Below are 20,864 nucleotides of genomic sequence, written 5' to 3'. Positions count from 1 at the left end.
GCGCGGCAGTTACTATGGAAAAACCTCAAAATTGAGGCGGCCTACCTAAGTACCTGCTTGTAGCGACGCGACGAAGTCGCGGAGTGAGACACGCCTGGTAGAACTCATTTTTAGTGTTCCGTACCCAAAGCGTAAAAACGGGACCCTATTACTAAGACTCCACTGTCCGTCTGTCTGTCACTAGGCTGTATCAGAATAAAATAAATATTTAAGTTGGGCTCCCATACAACAAAAGGTACGGAACCCTTCGTGCGCGAGTCCGACTCGCACTTGGCCGGTTATTATTTTAAAATAAGTATTTAAGATTGAGGAAAATATTTAAAGTTAAATTAAGCTACACATATACTTAGCATTGAACGAGTATGGAAATGACACCATAAACGTAATATTGCTATGAAAATATGGCGTTTGTAATGGCACTGCCATACTTTGGCACGTCAAGGTCGGTGCAAAGTTTTACTATTGGATTGCCAGTTGGATTTAATGGCTATTAATTCAAATTACTTAAAATTTTACTTATAATTAATATTATTTCGCAATGAAACAGTTACTTAATAGTAATTTAATAATGTAAGAATTTAATAAAAAAAATGTTTACAACGCTGCAGATAAAACAAATGTTTACAATGTTTTACAAGTGCATAAAGTCTTATTTTCTGTGCCTTCATTTTAAATTACATTTAAAATTTTTGACTTTCTTAGCATGTTATACTTGTACGTAAACATAATTACATTCGAAAGATGCAGGTTTATTTAAAACTTTAAAACAATCTTTAGTTTTTTTTACTATAAATCTTAAAAGTTTGTCCCACTTTTTATTTCCCAATAATTTTCTTTTAAAATTTAATTTAGAAAAAAAACTACAAAAATTTTGTTTTACAGTCTCTTGTTTATGATGGATCCATCTAGTTGATGGATCCATCATCTAAATTGATTTAAATTGAAAATTTAAATCGAAATCTATTTTTTATTTAAATATAAAATATACACATAGTAAAAGGAAGCCATGATTTTCACTTTAAATATAAAAAAACATTGAGGAATAAAAGGCAATATGGGAATAAACTTAGCAAACAAAAGTACTTTTTATACTTTGCATTTATTTTATAATCTCATTTTTAGAACAGGTGTGGTCCTATTTAACTCGAGAAATTACAAAATCTACTTGACGGGGAATAGAAGATGATAGCTACGGTAGGTACCTTCTGTCACTCTCCAGTCAAATTGAACCCAGTAATTTTTAAGTTACTCAATTTACCTTTAAAATCCTTTTTTTCCACATCCTTATTACTATAACCGTAACAATAAAATTATATTACAAATATTTGGCTAAAAGTGCATATAAATTGTATTTACATTTGTAAGTTTGTAAACTACGCATTTTTATTCTTATCTTTTTGACGCGGGTATGTCTATGTGATATTGTGTATCGACTCATCATATAAACTCGTATCGCTTTATCAAAACCTGTAGAATACATTACCGCTGAATATATATTATTCAGAGCTAAATGTCTTTTGGTTGCAAAAATCTGTTCAAATGTGGGTTCCTATATATTTAACCACACCACTAAGTGATTATGTGATCAAACTCAATTTATCCTTATTTTACACTTTTCTTTGTACGATAAGGATCCTGACAGCATGGTCACTCGTAATATATGGTCAGGATAGTAAGGTACGGTCAGGCGCGGTCATAATTATAGTTAGTGCGGTCACGAGTGGCGGTAGTGTAGATGTAGAGGATGATCGTAGAGCGGGTAGAGCGGTTGCGGTGATTTATCACTGTCGTCAGATGAGGAGTCTACGCTTCTCGTTGGGGTTTGAAGCTAGTACGGTCACGATTGACAGAGGCGCGGTCAGGTTTACTATATTAGTTAGTGAGGTCACGAGTGGTGGTAGTGTAGATGTAGGGGATGGTCGTAGAGCGGGTATAGCGGTTGCGGCGCGTGCGCTGGTAGAGCGTGCGTGGGCGCGGCGTCGGAATCGTCATCTGATGAGGAGTCTAGTTGCTTCTCGTTGGGGTTTCCACTGGAAATAAGAAAAAAATGCGTTAGAAAATCAGGTAAAAAATAACATATCGTTTGGTAACGGAGTTTTAAATACCCTATTACTAAGACTTCGCTGTCCGTCTGTCACCAGGCTGTATCTCATGAACCGTGATAGCTAGACAGTTGAAATTTTCACAGATGATGTATTTATGTTGCCGCTATAACAACAAATACTAAAAACAGAATAAAATAAATATTTAAGTGGAGCCCATACAAAAAACGTTATTTTTTTGCCGTTTGCGTAATGGTACGGAACAATTCGTGTGCGAGTCCAACTCGCACTTGGCCGGTTTTTATTTTTTCGTTTATGCTAACGACTCGGCAACAAAACGGCCGCGGGCCGACTACGGCCCGGCCACGACATCCCGCGGCGATACCTATAGTTCCCACCCCACCTATAGTTGCCGCCGCCGCCGCCGCCGGTGCGCAATTACGTGGCCGGGCCGTATTACATTTGTTATAATCAAACGGTCGGCGTCAACGTCGGATCGAGTATTCCGTAGCCCTCGCATAAGGCTGCTGCTGCTATCCGAACGGCACCTTTACTCTTCCATAGATATAGAGTTAGACCAAGATAATTCTACAGCGATTTTGACAGCACAGTGTGTTATTATTTCAAACGTCAAATTTCTATGAAATTACGACGTTCCTATAAATACCACTTACACAGTCTGTGCCGTGGAAAACGATGGATGGATTGTATGAGAGGATATGAGAAAGAAAGGAGTGAATGCTGAGTTGACGAAAGATAGAGGAGAATGGAAGAGTAAAACATGTTGGTCCGACCCCACATAACGTGGGATAAGGGCAGTCTGTGCCGTCCAAACCGTTGCAGAGTTATCTACCTACTTATTATTTAGTCTAACTCTACCTACTTATTATTTAGTTGAGAGATGCGTGAACTCATTGAGCCGCGCTGACAGTCCCTACTGACGTAACTTGATATGGCGCGCTCGGTCGAACACACTTTTTAGAATAGGGTTCATGCTCCATCGGCCGTGGAGCTGTTAGGTTAGTTTTGACATGTATAGGGGAGACCAAGGTGAGTTGTGACAGTGGAGAGTTGTGACATTGTCGATTTTTTGGAACCTCTCTGCGCGTGCCCGTTTGTTAGCTAGTAATTTGAAGCAAAGATAGATATAACTCCGTAATAGATGGATACAGTCTAAGGAAAAAACGTGCCTCGAAAATCACGAAAATTTGATTCTCGATCAGATAGCACCACTAGTTTATAAGTACAAATAAAAAAATGATTTATCCATGTATATATCGTGTGTCGATAGATGACAGTAAAATGACAGTACCCCCTCTATCCTATACATATATTCTCTTTGTATATTTGTATCTTTGTATTTGTATGTTTTGTAAGATGGACAAATCTTTAAACAAAACCAAAGATAGATATAACGGATATAGTCTAAGGAAAAACGTGCCTCGAAAATCAAGAAAATTTGATTCTCCATCAGATGGCGCCACTACCTTTGGCCTACTCTCGAATAGATGGCGTTGACGGTTTCGTTTGTTATTTATAATTTTAACGCATATCAGTGAAAGAACATGGGTCAAAATCATATAAAAATAATTAATGCAAATAAAAAAAACATTTATCCATATTTAAATACATTTTAACGTATTTTTATAAATCTTCATTTTTAGTTTTAAAGTATGTCGATAGATGGCAGTGAATTTACAGTGGTTACAAAATTTACTATGACAGTACCGCTCTATCTTATTATATCCTCTTTGCTTGAAGTAACAAACCCGCGCTATTGCGAGCTCGTTATTATAGTTAATGGATTCTAAAAAATCGATATCACAACTCTCCTCTGTCACAACACACCTCTGTCTAAAGAACGAACGTTTGAACCTGGCTAAGCTAACATTGCACCGATTTGAACAGAATAATGCGAGTCAGTGTCATTGTAAACGTCTTATTCCAAAGAAATTTGACATTAATTATTACATGTTTACACTGCCATGCAGAGTAAGATTGGGCCGACTCGACATTAAAAGAAAAGTTGCCACAAATGGATCGAAATCTCTGACTTTTTAACTGTGTTTCCAAAACAGGGGTCAAACTTTTTGACCCAAGGGCTAAGGGCTACCGCTTAGTATAGTAGACCAAGGCGAATTGGATCACAGGGCAAACCGGATCAGACAAAATATCTGTTGATATTTAAAGTATTATTTATGTTATGACTGACGTCACAGGCTAAGATGAGAAACGTTTGGCGCAATTTAAGCGAGCTCATATCAATGCAATATTTCTAAGAACGGATTTTTCATCTTGATCCGAATTGCCCTGTGATCCAAGAATAGAATAGAATAGAATAGAATATCTTTATTTTGCTTAAAAATGTGGTACAAGAGATGTTATAAAAAATATATCGTGGTCACACACATTCCCAATTCGCCTCAGTCTACCCTACGGCTTTTAAAGTCCGTCCGTCTAAGCTAACTTTGCACCGACATGAACAGAACAAAGTGAGGGAATATCATTGTAAACATCATATTTTCATAAAAAGACGTTAACACATTGGCTGCGGCAATCAGTTTTAACTTCTAACCATGCTTTACATGGGGTCGTTATAGTTAGGTCAACATTAAAGTTGGGTCATAACCAGGCATCGTAAACTGCGAGCGAAATCCATTGAAATGACGTACTTTGACTCGACTTGACTAAGTAACAACCCTAGTACTTCAATGGATTTCGCTCGCAGTTTACGATGCCTGGTCATAACACAGAAATCCGATCTGAACTCTTAGTTCGATTAGTTAGACTTACAGACAGACGCCTTATTTCTATTTCACCCTTTAACCTTGGATTTTTTAGAATTGAAGTTATGATAATATATTTTTCACCACACCAGCTGGTAAAGGCTCTATTGATTGTTCAAAAACTGATAAGAAAGTTGCATTTTATTCACATGTGAGGAAATGTAATCAAATGCAAATTGTGAGTTGCTTTCTTATGTTTGCTGCTAGAATTGACTTTTAAATGATGATTTTGAATGATAAATATTTAATGACATTCACTTTGAATCGATTTGCTTTGTAAAATATCAAAGATAAAAGAGGCACGAGCCTTGAAACCCTCGCAGCGCTCAAGATTCCATTTTTCGAACCACTCGCTAAACCTGGTTAAATTTTGGAATCTTTCGCTTGCTCTTTTATCAACGAGAGGTTAAACAACAACTTTGCCCCCTTGTAAAAAATATAACTATTTTTGGTTCAAGTTAATACCATTATGACAAAAGTCAAAAAAGTTTTTATATCTTCAACTCGTTAATCGCACTGTGTGTGCAAGATTTGTAGTACACGAAAAAAGGATCAGCTATAGGTATACCTACACTATTTCTGCAGTTGCAAGTGGCCATACTTGGTGTCCTCTTTCCATACGGGCTGAATGCTCATTTACCACCATTGCCCAATAACCTTGCCCAAACGGGATAAATATACTCCGACACCGACAAAAGACGCTTCCTTCCACATGATCGGACGTGGAAGGAATCTTTGTGCCCCAGGATTAGGGCACAAAGAAAAAAAAGAAAAAACAACAGAAAAAAAAACAAAAGCCGCGCCTTAATGAAACGTCAATAACTGACACTCGATACTTTGTAGTGAAACTCGATATTTGCAGTTTTTTCTAATTGTACTGTTGAGGTTTAATGAAGTGTAAATAGTATTGTAGATTATAGTTGTGTATAATTATGATTTAAACAACTTTCAAGAGTTCAAGTGGAGCCAGTGGAGGTTCAACATTCACAACAATACATATATGTAAAAACCGGCCAAGTGCGAGTCGGACTCGCGCACGAAGGGTTCCGTACCATTACGGAAAAAATAGTAAAAAAATCACGTTTGTTGTACGGGAGCCCCACTTAAACATTTATATTATTCTGTTTTTAGTATTTGTTGTTATAGCGGCAACAGAAATACATCATCTGTGAAAATTTCAACTGTCTGTCTGTCTATGCACGGTTCATGAGATACAGCCTGGTGACAGACAGACAGACGGACAGACGGACAGCGGAGTCTTAGTAATAGGGTCCCGTTTTTACCCTTTGGGTACGGAACCCTAAAAAACGTAATAATAAGGGTCCCCGGCAAGCTCGATTCTCCATACAAACGTAGTTCCGCTCCCATTTTAAAACGACTACCTAGATTGCTTTGAAACTTTGTACACTTACAATAGGATAAAGTATATCTATGTCTGTAATTAGTTTAATGTACCTTCAGATACCATAGTTAAAAAAACATGAACGCTGAAAACATTACACTCTTTTTTGGGCAGTCGTGTAAAAATACAGCGAATTTATGTTTTGCAATTAAAACTTGTTTTTGCTCTATTTCGTTTGTTTTATAAACTGGAGCTATATAAACTAATTTCAGACCTAGATATACCTCATATCATTGTATGTGCAAAGTTTCATTACAATCCAACACGTAGTTTTAAAATGAGAGCGGAACTACGTTTGTATGGGAAGGTGCAATTTAGCCGAGCTTGCCGGGGGCTCTTAAATAACTCCCCCACATATGTAGTTTTACACTATCTAATTCCGAATGCAGTGTTATTCAGAATGACTCACCTCGATAATAAAATGACGTCGTTTACCAAAACATAAACTCCATTAAGTAACAGCAAAGATAGATATAACTCCGTAATAGATGGATACAGTCTAAGAAAAAAACGTGCCTCGAAAATCACGAAAATTTGATTTTCGATCAGATGGCGCCACTAGTTTTGGCCTACACTCGTATAGAGGGCGTTGACTATTTCGTTTGTTATTTATAATTTTAACGCATACCAGTGAAAGAACATGGGTCAAAATCATATAAAAATAATTAATGCAAATAAAAAAATCATTTATCCATATTTAAATACATTTTATCGTATTTTTATAAATATTTATTTTTAGTTTTAAAGTGTGTCGACAGATGGCAGTGAATTTACTGGGGTTAAAAAATTTACTATGACAGTAACGCTCTAGTATAAGTTACTCTATGGTAACAGTTACTAGTTTAGTTACGGCTTAAAATTAGAGCTTTTAGTAATAAATATTTGTTTTTGACTTTTTTGCTATAATATTACACGTAGGTATATAAAATTACATCAAATTTCAACGACTTAGATATTGACTGTACCACTGTACCTAACCGTAAAATTGAATCATGTCAAAAATACATTATTATATTATAATCGTCCCGAATGCGGCCCTGCCCGCTTTTACAAACGCAGATGTGACGGTGTCAGGTTACATACGGCCGTCTCGCTCGGCTACGTAGCGCTCTTTCGCTCGGGTGCGCGAAACTATAGCTACGGAGGCTCAGGCAGGTATTTGGATATTTGTTTATTGTATTACACAAAACACGACACTAGTTACTACAAGAACTATTGTATAATAAACAATAATAAATAGTGAATCAATTTTTCACCTTACGTCCATAACGCGAAACGGTCAAGCCACATATTTTGACTAAGGTGTAGAGTGTAGAGTTTATGAAGTTAGGGCTTGTAGAGTTAGAAGCTTGGCTCTACAAGAGATCTGGGGCCCGTTTCTCAAAAGCTTGTAACTTGTAATACAAGTAAAAGTCCCTTTCTAACAAAAGCTGTCAAAAAGTGACATCCGCTTGTATTACAAGTTACAAGCTTTTGAGAAACGAGCCCCAGATAACTTTTTGACAGTGCGAGCCTTATGGTTTCATCTTGGCAACATTTTACATGAAAATGTTTTTTTAACATGCAGATACGTCTGCGAGCGATACTCCAAAGGAGGTTGCGGGTTCAAATTCTCCCGGAAGTGTAACTTTTTTCCATTTTTTTCCTTTAATATAAAATTTTAAAATGTTTTGGTGGGATACAGTAATTTTAAAACATGTTACGTACTTTTTGTTACATTATGTGAATGCATCCCCTTATAAGGAATAAATGGCCATAATTTGACCGTTAAATGTCACTGGTCACCGTTCTATATTTAAAAAGCTGAAGGAACACTCGCAAACAATATCAAAACCGTTCCACATCTCAATAATTACTACCTCGTTTACCAAGAAACAAAAGGTCAAAGCGCACATTTAAAATTGAACTCTATCCGAATAGTATAAAATCGAAAACTCAATAGCAGTGGAATATATCGTTGTGGGTATTATTCTGCATTTGAATTTGATCCTAAATATGTAAAGTATAGAGCTGAATTTCGTTTGGAGATAGGTATGGGATATCAGGTTACTTGAAGTCAGCCAAATGGATAGACAAACGTATGGCCCCTTTATATATATAGTGTATATAATATGGAGTTAGCAGCAATTTTGTTATCGTTTTATTCTAAGTATTAGTATTAAGCAGTTCTGTTTATCCTAAAGGGCAAGAGAGATTTTGATTAAAAGGCTGACAATAACTAAATTCGCTCACTGATAAGGAATTTGACTATTAACTACATACATTACTATACGTACTTATCTTTAAACTCAACACGTTTTCAAATAAACAAAAAAGTTCATGCCTCCCTGAACGCACTGTTTTTTTCTTTTTTTTTTAATTCTCCGGGCCCGGGACTTCCGCGCCATTGAGCCGAAACAGATGCGGATCGGCCAGATAAGATACGATCTGATTTTAAAGATAGGCCGGTTTTGGCAGCTATTGTATTGAGGAGCATGGGAGCTTAATTGATTTTAAAATACTTGTAATACATTAGACTCACAAGAAATGTCATATCGATCACGGCAAACCTAAATAAACATATCGTCGCTATACTTACTCACCTCATATCTGCAACAATCATTTGATGGAAATGTCGCTTTTCTTTCATTCGGAATACGGTGTTTTTGTCATCAAATGAGTGTTGCAGATACGAGGTTGAGTAAGTATAGCGGCGATATGGACGTTGTCTATCGTGAGTCCTAATACGGCTGGCTAAGCCGAACTTGTTCCTAAATACTCTATTGCATGATTTGCACGTGTGACAAAAAAACCGGCCAACTGCGAGACAGGTCTGTCTGTCTGTTACCTTTTCACGCTTAAACCGCTAACCGATTTAGTTGAAATTTGGTATACAGAGAGTTTAAGTCCCTGGGAAGGATATGTATAAGGGTGGTCTTTATCCCAGAAATCCTTTAAAAAGGTGAAAAGGGGGGTGGAAGTTTGTATGGGGAATCGATAAAAAACAGATTGGTGAAAAATGAGCTACCCAAATTGCAAGCCCAAGCAGACGAAGTCGCGGGCAAAAACTCAAAAGGTCAAGTAAATACTGAAGATTACTCGTCTCCAAAGATCATCCGACATCCGATATCGGACCGGACGATGTAAAAACGCTCTTACATTCAAACTGGACATTCAAGATCATATTTTTGCTGATCAAAAGAATGTACGTCCGCTCCAGAGTCCAGTTTCAGTGTAAGGTCCTTGGTCAGTTTTAACTAAAAGCAATGACTTACCTATCTTTGTGTTCTGCTTGTCTGTCTCTTTGTCGTCTATTTTTGAACCAATTTGAAACCTGTAAGAAAATAAATTTACGATTTGAATTTAAATTGTAATTTACTGTAACGTAGTGGCCGTAGTGGTACCACAGTGACCGACACTTCAATTTTTATTTTATCCAAGAAAATAACCGATCTAATATGTTTCCTTTTTTTCATATATGTAATCTGTTGTGGCGTTAAATAAATGTATTTTCTTTCTTTCTTTCTTCTTTCTTTCTTTCTAATACGGGAAGTGTGCTACTGGACAGTGTTGCCACTCAAATCGGCTTCCTGCCCTTATTTTCATGGATAAAAATTTAAGTGTCCGATTACTGGTTCGTTGTCGGTCACTGGTGCCACTACGTTATGAATATTGCTCAACATTACCTAGAGAACAAATCAAATTATTTTTATGAAATATTTTGATTTGTGTTTTTTAAGTAGTCACACTACTATACATACATAAATTATAAACTGAAATAGATACCATACACTAAAGAAAAAGCAAAGATAGATATAACTCCGTAATAGATGGATACAGTCTAAGGAAAAAACGTGCCTCGAAAATCAAGAAAATTTGATTCTCGTTCAGAGGGCGCTACTAGTTTTGGCCTACAGTCGTATAGATGGCGTTGGCGGTTTCGTTTGTTATTTAACAATTTTAACGCATATCAGTGAAAGAACATGGGTCAAAATCATCAAAATAATTAATGCAAATAAAAAAAATCATTTATCTATATTTAAATACATTTTATCGTATTTTTACAAATCTTCAATTTTAGTTTTAAAGTGTGTCGACAGATGGCAGTGAATTTACTGGGGTTACAAAATTTACTATGACAGTACCGCTCTAGTATAAGTTACTCTATGGAAAAAGTGACCAAGTGGCCGTGGCGGGGTGGTCTAGTGGTCAGGACGTCAGCCGCGTTAGCTAAAGACGCGGGTTCGATTTCCGCCTCGGCCACCGGTGGACTAGGTCACCTTTTTTTTAGTGTATGATATTTATTTCAGTTTATAATTAGTTTACCTAACATGCCAAACTTTATCTGGTTTACCAACCAGTGATTCTCTTCTCTACGAAGTTTTTTAAATCTTATTTCTATTAAGATTTAAAAAATTGCACCTCCCCATACAATCGTAGTTCCGCTCTCATTTTAAAACTACGGGTTGGATTGTAATGAAATTTTGCACATACAATGGCAAGAGGTATATCTAGGTCTGAAACTAGTTTATATAACTCCAGTTTATAAAACAAACAAAATGGAGCAAAAACAAGTTTTGTATGAAAAATTTAAATTCGCTGTATTTTTTTAACTCTATCTGAAGCTACATAAAATAATTACAGACATAGATATACCTTATCCTATTGTTAGTACAAAGTTTCAGAACTCGGAACTACGTTTGTATGGAGAACCAAGCTTGCCGGGGACCCTTAATGGTAATCCTTTTTCTCATTATTACGAATTAAAGATGAATAGGCAATGATTGACATTCAAAGCAATGTTGAGGATTATGGTACTTATGTACACTCGTACTGTACTTAAAAATAGAGTATTTCAGTACAGTCATCATTCGTTACCTATTTTAAGTAGTTGGTTGGTAGCAGTCACTAGCAGTTTTCATTAGGTATGTACAGTCGAGTTCATAAATATGTATACATTTTTTCACCTTATTGCAATGGATTAAGGGGAAGAGATGTATACATATTTATGACCTCGACTGTACATAAATAAGTCTCTTATATTAATTTCTGTTTGCTCTCAGTGCGATGCCCTCAATCATACTGATGTCAATATTGATCGGAGTTACTACCGGTAACACAATACCCGGTGTCGGGTGCCCACCGCAGCCCAACGGTGGGAAGACGATGTTTTTAGGGTTCCGTACCCAAAGGGTAAAAACGGGACCCTATTACTAAGACTCCGCTGTCCGTCTGTCCGTCTGTCTGTCTGTCACCAGGCTGTATCTCATGAACCGTGATAGCTAGACAGTTGAAATTTTCACAGATGATGTATCTCTGATGCCGCTATAACAACAAATACTAAAAAGTACGGAACCCTCAGTGCGCGGGTCAGACTCGCACTTGGTCGGTTTTTAAAAAAAAGGCAAACGATTACAGACCTAGATACCTTATCCTATTGTAAGTACAAAGTTTCAGAGCAATCTAGCTAGTCGTTTTAAAATGAGAGCGTAACTACGTTTGTATGGAGAACCGAGCTACGACTCTTAAACCGAAGTATTAGCTTTGTGTATTGAGTAGTGAGACTAGTGAGTGAGTCAGGAAACTTGGTGAGTCAGTTAGAAATAGTACCTGTACAGTGGTGAGACCTGTGGTCTCCGCTAATTCTCTCTTCTCTCGAGGAGATGGGTACGGATTGTGTATGTACACTATGTACCAGTTTCTTACTGAAGTATTGTGAGTCAGGCAAGAGTCATACCTGTACAGTGGTGAGACCTGTGGTCTCCGCTAATTCTCTCTTCTCTCGAGGAGATGGGTACGGATTGTGTATGTACCAATCTCGTAAAACTGACCGCGACTTCTCCTGCAACAAATAAAATAGGTTTGTTATTTTTAAAATAATTATTTGTGCAACAAGATAGGAAAGTTGGTTTTTCTTACGAGTGTTGATTTTGAGTCCCGAGAAAGCGAAAGATTCTATAATTGAATCACGAGAGAAGCGAGTTATTCTAAGTTAGAATCTTGAGCGTAGCGAGGGACTCGAAAACACGAGATGTAAACTAACTTTGCTCTCGTGTTGCACATATAATTTTTTACCTCAGTAGAATGTATTTCGAATTTGTAATAGACCCCGAAGTATGAAGTGGCAGTTCATGGCCTTCACTAAATTAAAAAGCTACTTTGTTTCATTCCCTGGAGTGAGGAAAGTGCGACTTTCCTCACTCCGGGGTGTGACGAAAGTAGGCTTGTTCGAGCTGCTGAGGTAAAAAATATTTAGTCATCAGTAACGATGATCGATGATGACTGATCTTGTGAAACAGTTGTTGATTTGAAATATTCTCTGGATTTCTCCAGAATTTAATAAAGGGATAACATAATGTCAATGGATGGAGTAACTGTGAAGCTCATTAAAACAAAAAAAAATCCAAAACGGGACATAGACACTGTCCACTAAACTTTACAATTCTGACCTGAAATAAATACCCGAATGATCTTGGCTTTAGGCTGCATAGCCGGCTGATTATAACTATCCCTCCCCCATACCAGAGCGTGTCACTTCTCACAAAATTTCGTCCCCTGGTATGCCGGCTGGTCCGGAGCTGGCATACTGTTCCTGGCTGGGTGTGGCGCCTAGGGTTTGCACGATGGATCTGAAATGTATGGGAAGATCCGCGTATTCGGATCCAGATCCGGATAATTTCATACATTTCGGATCCGGATTAAAAACCCTAGGGCGCCTTCTTGTCTTAGATAAATACCCGAATGCTCTCGCAAGCGAATTCGTTTCTTCTTTTCAACTCGCGGCAATGCTACTGAATCACGAATATACTTAGGGCCAGTTGCACCAACCACATTTAACGGACTGATAAAACATACAATAAAACTTAACAAACGCTTTAACGGTGACAGACGTAGACGGTTCGGTGCAATTTTCAGTTTCAGCCATTAAACACCTTGTTCCGCACTAACCTTGAAGCAGTAGCTAGTCTCTTCGCCGTCCCATATCGTCCTTGGTAATGGGAACTTGCGCCTAACTCGGTATTTGCCGACGGCTCCGAGCGGCCGCCCGCGCAACCTCTCTGCCTCCATGTAGTGTGCTGGAACAATCAGATTCAGTCAAATTTGATCCTCTTCTTTTCATCCTGTTACCCTCTGTTCACAGTCTGTTGTAGTGTAGGGCTCTAATCATATTTTTCCGCTGACTCCGGTCCTGAGGGCCTACCGCGAACTACATTCGACGATTTGCCTCCCAGTCAAACTTACGTACGAATTTACAAGTGAGACAGAGAGGCAGCACGTCGAAATTTGGGCAGTTTGGTTGAGTACCCTTCTCTCACCCCATCCCCAATACACCCTTCACGGAATGGCACCAAGTAAATTTAGGTAAAATATGATACTAAAACAAAACTTCCCACAGCCAGAGATACGATAATCACTATTTTTGAGGAAGCGACGTTAATAAGTTTGAAAACCCTTGTACACTCAGCGTCAAATACTCTGTAGCAGACAAAGTGGCCAAATAGTTCGGTACACCATACTAAATATATGGTGTACCAAACTATTTGACTATTTTGGTTGCTACAAAGTATTTAACGCTGAGTGTACTAAAAGTTAAAAAAATGGTGGAGGTGCTGGGTTTATACAGTTATTCCAAAAATAACCTTAAATGAAGGTTTTTTCTTATTTTATTTGTCTATTTTTTTTACTTAATTTAAGTGTCTCATTCTCAGTAAGAGTTGACATTCCTTTTCAAAATGCCTCTCCAAAAGCCTATATAATATAGATCCTCGATGGAAGGCCACCACTCCTTTGGCCTTCAGCACAGATTCTTGGGCATGAAATTTCTTATATTGTTACTATTAAGCCATAGAGTTTGAAGTTTCTCATGGTTGTGGGGTGTGATTATGAGTTATGACTTTCGTTAAAGATAAAATAGCGGTCATAATAAGTTGTCTGCTGATTTATGCCCTTACCTTTAAGCCACAGGGTCTGTAACTTGGCATGATTATGCGCACTGAACGTGTGTGATTCCAACAGCCTATACAATTAACTCTTTGAAGTTCCCCCGATGGAAAGCGACCATAGCTTTGGTTTTCAGCAGCAGACGCTCGATGTTGCCGGCTTGAGCATGTAGATTATATTTGGTCTCTTACCTTTTAGCCACAGGGTCTGGAGTTTCGCATGGTTATGTGGACTAAACGTGTGTGATTTCAACAGACTATACAACTCCTTGAAGTTCCCCCGATGGAAAGCGACCATAGCTTTGGCCTTCAGCACTGATTCGTGGGCGTTGAGTCGCTCGCAGGCTGGGAGCGACCAAGGAAGCGGCCGAGACGCTCCATGTCGCCGGCTTCAGCATGTAGATTATATTTGGTCTCTTACCTTTTAGCCACAGGGTCTGGAGTTTCGCATGGTTATGCGGACTAAACGTGTGTGATTCCAACAGCCTATACAATTCCTTGAAGTTCCCCCGATGGAAAGCGACCATAGCTTTGGCCTTCAGCACTGATTCGTGGGCGTGGAGTCGCTCGCAGGCTGGGAGCGACCAGAGGAAGCGGCCGAGACGCTCGATGTTACCGGCTTGTTGAAGGACCTGGGCAATGGAGAACACGGTCATTATCCAAATTATTCTGCCATCTGAGCAAGACCTAGAGGGTCTACCGCGAACCACGTTCGACGTGTTGTCTTCCTGTCACACTTACGTACGAATTTACAAGTGCGACAGAGAGGCAACACGTCAAACGTGGTTCGCGGTAGGCCCTCAGATAGTCTGGTCTCATAATCACTGGCCGCATGGAAAGGAAGTATAGGGATGGACGTATGGCCACGCATTGGGCGGACAAAATAACGACAAGAGACAAAAGCCACATAACAGAGGCTAGCATTATATCGGGCCTAAGAACTTTTGCCCACTGACGTCCAGTTTTTTGCGGGATACGGTTTTATGCAGGATTCCGTTTATTAGTATACGTGCTAATATAGCAACGTTCACACGAGCATTCTGTTTGCGGGATACTGCACTCATACTACAGAAAACTGGATCCTGCAACAAACCGTACCCGCATAAAACTGGACGTCAGTGGGAAAGCGGCCAACATAGAGCGACTTGGAGAACACTGGTGAAGGGTGTGCACAATCGTCAAATCATCCAGCCATGAGGATACGACAAAGAAGAGAGAGATCCATATTAATTTTGTATTAGGTAAAAACGTCTGCAAAAGATTCCGTAAGGAAATAAATTAAAAGTAGAAAAATCCACTGTTAGTATGGGGTGGCGAACACATTAGACCAAAAGCCCCAAAGTCGCACACATTAATAATTACTATTTCCCAATTCCCAACCCTTCAAACGCTCGGATGGCTTACGTACCATCAAAAATTAGAGGGTTAGCGAAATAATGGCTTCATTTTTGCTGTTATTCCATCACTTATATAGGTACAGTACCATACAGACCAGTGAAAGTAAGACCTCAAGCTCAGTAACCAGATCGATCTAGCTCCAAACTAATAAAAGCTTGTACTATGGGTACTAAATAGGCGGCGATATACATACCTACGTATATGATTTAAAAAAAAACGTTTATTTACAATCTTGCTTTAAACTAATTACATATATTCTTCTGCCAAAACACAGAGCCAAATATATACTTATATACATAGAAAACACCCATGACTCAGGAACAAATATCTGTGTCCATCACACAAACAAATGCCCTTACCGGGATTCAAATTCGAACCCAGGACCATCGGCTTCATAGGCCGGGTCACTAGTGTCACTACCCACTAGGCCAAACTGATCGTCAACATTCTAAGACAACTTTGTAGTCCTGATGATACCTACTAGGTATTACCTAGGGGCTTAGACAAGATTAAAAACTTTTGCAGAAAACGAAACAAAACGCTAAGATAAACGTAAATACTTACTTACTTGGCTTAGGTACTTGGCTTGGCGCGATGACCCATAATGAGTATGGCCTCCGACACAAGAGCACGCCACTTTGCCCGGCCCTAAGCTATCACGCCAGCTTTCGCCGACGCCGAGCTCACTGAGATCCGCCTCCACTCCATCCGCCCAACGATATCTAGGACTAGACATATTGACCGGGATAGACCGTGATTACCTTTTGTACAACCAACCACCAACGCCAACCAACCAACCAGACCAACGAGTGTGAACGCGACCAGACCAACGTGTGAATGCGACCGATGGTAACGTTGAAAGCGAACGCAGCCGACGCGCAAGAATGAGGGTAGACCTAGCGTGGTCTACAAAACTTTGACACCCACCCGCTATTTTCAGTCACCCGTGAAGAAGATGCATGTAACTGCGTCAAATATCGGGAGCTCATAAACAATACAAAAGGTAATCACGGTCTATATCCCGGTCAATATAAGTCTAGTGAAACTAACCGTGAATCAATTAAAACTCTTATCGATATCTGATATCTAGGGCGTCCAACAGGACGGCGAACGTAGGTAAATGATGTATGGAAATGATAATTTCGTTTCGTTTTCTGCAAACGATTTTCATCTTGGCTAAGCCCCCTGGAGTCCGTAATCTGGTAACGACTACGCGTGATGGGGGGTCATGGTATGTTGGTCGATGCGTCTACAGGTAGATTAGAGGCGAAATGCATTAATTAATGTTAGATATAATTAAACACACGTGTTGCGTTAGATAATTAATACGTTTCATTTTGAAATAATCCTATATTTTTATATTGAAATAAAATGTGATAAATATTGTATGTATTTGTGGGTTAATGCATTTAATTGTCTCTATCTCATATTTGATGATCATATTAATAGTTTTCTTTTTTTTTTCATATTATTCAAATTAATTTAATTCACTTATCATTACACTGTCTATAGTACCTAATTACTTTATTAATGATTTGGTCAGCAAAAGGCTCAAAAGGGTTTAAATAATTAATAAAATTAAATCCTTGGTCACATACCAACAGTATCGTTATTACATACTTTATTCCTCATAGGTTAACAAAAAAGGGCATTTAACACAGAGTAAAATTACATACCTAGGGTAGCTTTTAAGTTACGGAAATAACGACCCATCAACTACACTCTGATAAACAATATTTCTAACATAAAACACTTACATCTCTTCATGATAAAATAACCCGTACCGGCCGTGAAAAACAACTACGATAACAAATCCATATTATTTAATAACATCCCTTATCACACTTAATACTTCGCCCCGGCAAATCCCATTATTTCGGTTTCAACCCTCCAATTATGGAAGTAACCGATACCATCCATTAGGGGGCTTCTATACAATCGTTATGGGATTTCCTCTTTAGCGCCCTGGCAACAGTGGCAATACTGACGAGGCATCTTCGAAAATTAAAAAGTAGAATGCCGATAGGGAACAAATCAAATTATTTAATGAAATAGTTTTTAATCCAGTGGTTTGGTCCTGACTCCAGTTATTCCGTTCCAGTCACCTAAGCTGGCGTTCATAAAATTGATTGCACGCTGTGGTAGACTGCTAGTTCCTATATCGGAGAAACAAAGCGCACCATAGCAGAAAGAGAAGGAACATATATATTCGCAGCTGTCAAAAACCGTCAGCAACAAATCTGCTTTAGCTGAGCATTTACTGGAGTCAGGGCCAAACCACTGGATTGAACTGCATAATCCGAAAATCCTTTTCACGGATCGCCATATTGAAATCAAAAACATTGCAATTTTAATCGGGACGAGGGTTTTAAGATCTCATCCACATGGATTCCAGTCATTAGTAAATGTAAGCGGAAACGAATATCGACAGTCGATAAATCGAATATCGTTAGTGCTGTGAGTCGACAGAGTAATATCCCTAGTGCGCAAAACGCTGATAAACAAGACCAAGTAGGGATAGTTCGAAAAACTCGCGCGGCTAGAAGATGCTGATGTCAACTTTAGCCAGTCTTCTCCGAGACCACGGGGACAACGCCGTCTTCGAAACGTCGGAGGTAAATCCTAAAACTTAAATACGCGATTAAATCCCGTTTTACAATTTACTAATGTGCAGAAATCGTGAAAGTTTAAATCAGTGTTGTATTGCATTGTCTACAGAAGAAACCTTTTTTAAAAATGTGTTTGACCCTTAAAGAGAACTAGGTAGATAATATCTATCAGAAAATACAGAGGAAGGGAGCAAATTCCATTTCATAGCAGTTCCTACTAGAAATGACGAGGCAAATCGCTTCACCTACTACTACAAATAGGTACCTATTATTAATGTGGTGCCTCTAGATTAATCAGAACTAAATGTTTAAAAAACCCAATAGATAGACTGGGGGAAAATAAGATCTTTCAAAATCCGCCAATAATTGACGCTTATTGTATTTCAAGCGTCCACACACTACGACGTCCGCTTACCATCGCATGTGCTTATTTTTATTTGGCGTAATACCTATTGTCTCCGAGGTGGTCACAAATATTCGCCTATTTGCTGAACACACATGTGCCATTGCCATCCGGTGTCCTAAGTAAACAATATGCGCTTCTGCAAGCTGTATTAAAGTTACCAATCTTGGACCATTATTGTTGACGTTAACATCTCAGGAGCAAGGTACAGTCAGATGCCAAAGAGGATATAATAGGATAGAGCGGTACTGTCATAGCAAGTCATAGTAAATTTTGAAACCACAGTAAATTCACTGCCATCTATCGACACACTTTAAAACTAAAAATGAAGATTTATAAAAATACGATAAAATGTATTTATATATGGATAAATGATTTTTTTTATTTGCAATAATTATTTTTACATGATTTTGACCCATGTTCTTTCACTGATATGCGTTAAAATTGTTAAATAACAAACGAAACCGTCAACGCCCTCTTTTTTTTTATATACCACGTCGATGGCAATCAAGCATACGGCCCGCCTGATGGTAATGGGTAGTGATGGTGGCCTCTATACGAGAGTAGGCCAAAGGTAGTGGCGCCATCTGATCGAGAATCAAATTTTCGTGATTTTCGAGGCACGTTTTTTCCTTAAACTGTATCTATCTATTACGGAGTTACATCTATCTTTGCAGATGCTGAGATAGTTATCTTTTAGCAGGGGTGCGAAACTCCTCGCTGGCAAACTCGTCACCGTTCGGCTCAGCATTGCTCCGATCAATTATTAGGGTTGGCACAACTTGATGTGCCTTTACGTGCACGACCACAGATAAGATAATGACTTGAATTTTGACAACCCTAAAGGGATAGTGCCATATATTAGAAAGGAACAGCATGATTCGACCCTGAAGCACTGTCAAACCTCGGTTTTATAGGAAGTTTCCTTTCTGTACGGCAGTACTATTATTTATTCTGTGCTTTTAGTGTAAATTTCATTCGACAGCGTGACGTAACGTACGCGTTTGCGTTAAGTGTCATTCGGTATGGGATTTTAAGTTTCCAAAACGTCCCGCTTGGCGCGCTGTTTAAAATCCCATACAAAAATAGACATAAACGCAAACGCGAACGCTCGTCACGCTCTCGAATGAAATTTACACTAGGGATTCGCAAAGGATTTTGTTTTGACCCATTAACCACAATAATTATCACTTTCGTTGACGATATTAACAAGAATAACAAAAATATAGCTTTAGCCAATAAAAAGACGGCCAATAATGTTTTATAAATTTAGCAAATAATTTGTTATTTGGAAAAATGCTTGCTGATTTTTTATCAACCTAAAACTACTATTATTTTCACCAAAGATAGATGGATACAGTCTAAGGAAAAACGTGCCTCTAAAAAAAGTTTGATTCTCGATCAGATGGCGCCACTACCTTTGGCATACTTGGTGCGATGGCGTTGACGGTTTCGTTTGTTATTTAACAATTTTAACGCATATCGGTGAAAGAACATGGGTCAAAATCATATAAAAATTATTAATGCAAATAAATAAAAAAATTATATATTTATAAGAACATTTTATCGTATTTTTATACATCTTCATTTTTAGTTTTAATCCGTGTGTCGATAGATGGCAGTAAATTTACTGTGGTTACAAAATTTACTACAGTACCGCTCTATCCTATTATATCCTCTTTGTTTTCACGTATCTTGTTTCCAACTTTTTTCACGGCTCACTATCTCGCTAACCTAGGAGTCCACTCGGGGACCAAATCCCAAGAATTTGCATAGTTGCTAGTTTGTGAGAAAACGACTGCCATCTGCCACATAAGACCCTTAAGGGCCTTAAGTACACGATCGCTTTAAAATAAATATGTGACGTTCCACGACGGAAGGTACCTTATTATGGCGGTCGGCGCTAATAATTGCGTAAGCGCCGACCGCCATAAGGTACCTTTCGTCGTGGAATGTCCCATATCTTAGGTAGGACTTGATGAAAATAATCACTTGTTTTAAAAACGCCTCACGGACCCCGAACCCCGTTATACCCGGATCCATTTCCAATTTGCCCGGAACCCTCAAAACAAACAGTGGCCATGGCGACCCGGATATCCGGTTACTGGGCGGGGCGGGACACGCCCACAAATGGAACCTTTACAAATATTACGGTGTTTTCGTGTTGTCGCACCATTGGAGCAAAGATAGATATAACTCCGTAATAGATAGATACAGTCTAAGGAAAAAACGTGCCTCGAAAATCAAGAAAATTTGATTCTCGTTCAGAGGGCGCTACTAGTTTTGGCCTACAGTCGTATAGATG

The 20,864-nt window shown here is 38.6% G+C and overlaps 1 protein-coding gene across 1 annotated transcript in view; it reads right to left on the bottom strand.

The window, feature by feature from the left end:
* Positions 1 to 815: 815 nt before the first annotated feature.
* LOC134751791 (homeobox protein SIX1-like) overlaps positions 816 to 20,864 on the bottom strand; it is a 36,686-nt gene continuing 16,637 nt past the window's right edge. Inside the window, exons 3-7 of the mRNA XM_063687280.1 lie at positions 14,571 to 14,781; positions 13,158 to 13,285; positions 11,947 to 12,051; positions 9,485 to 9,543; positions 816 to 2,030 (exon numbers count right to left, since the gene is read on the bottom strand). Coding sequence (XP_063543350.1) covers positions 1,886 to 2,030; positions 9,485 to 9,543; positions 11,947 to 12,051; positions 13,158 to 13,285; positions 14,571 to 14,781 — 648 coding nt within the window. The 3' untranslated portion in view covers positions 816 to 1,885. The remainder of the gene's footprint in view (positions 2,031 to 9,484; positions 9,544 to 11,946; positions 12,052 to 13,157; positions 13,286 to 14,570; positions 14,782 to 20,864) is intronic.

Source organism: Cydia strobilella, chromosome 23 (assembly GCF_947568885.1).
Source record: "Cydia strobilella chromosome 23, ilCydStro3.1, whole genome shotgun sequence".
NCBI lineage: Eukaryota > Metazoa > Arthropoda > Insecta > Lepidoptera > Tortricidae > Cydia > Cydia strobilella.
This window is presented reverse-complemented; position numbering and strand designations above follow the sequence as displayed.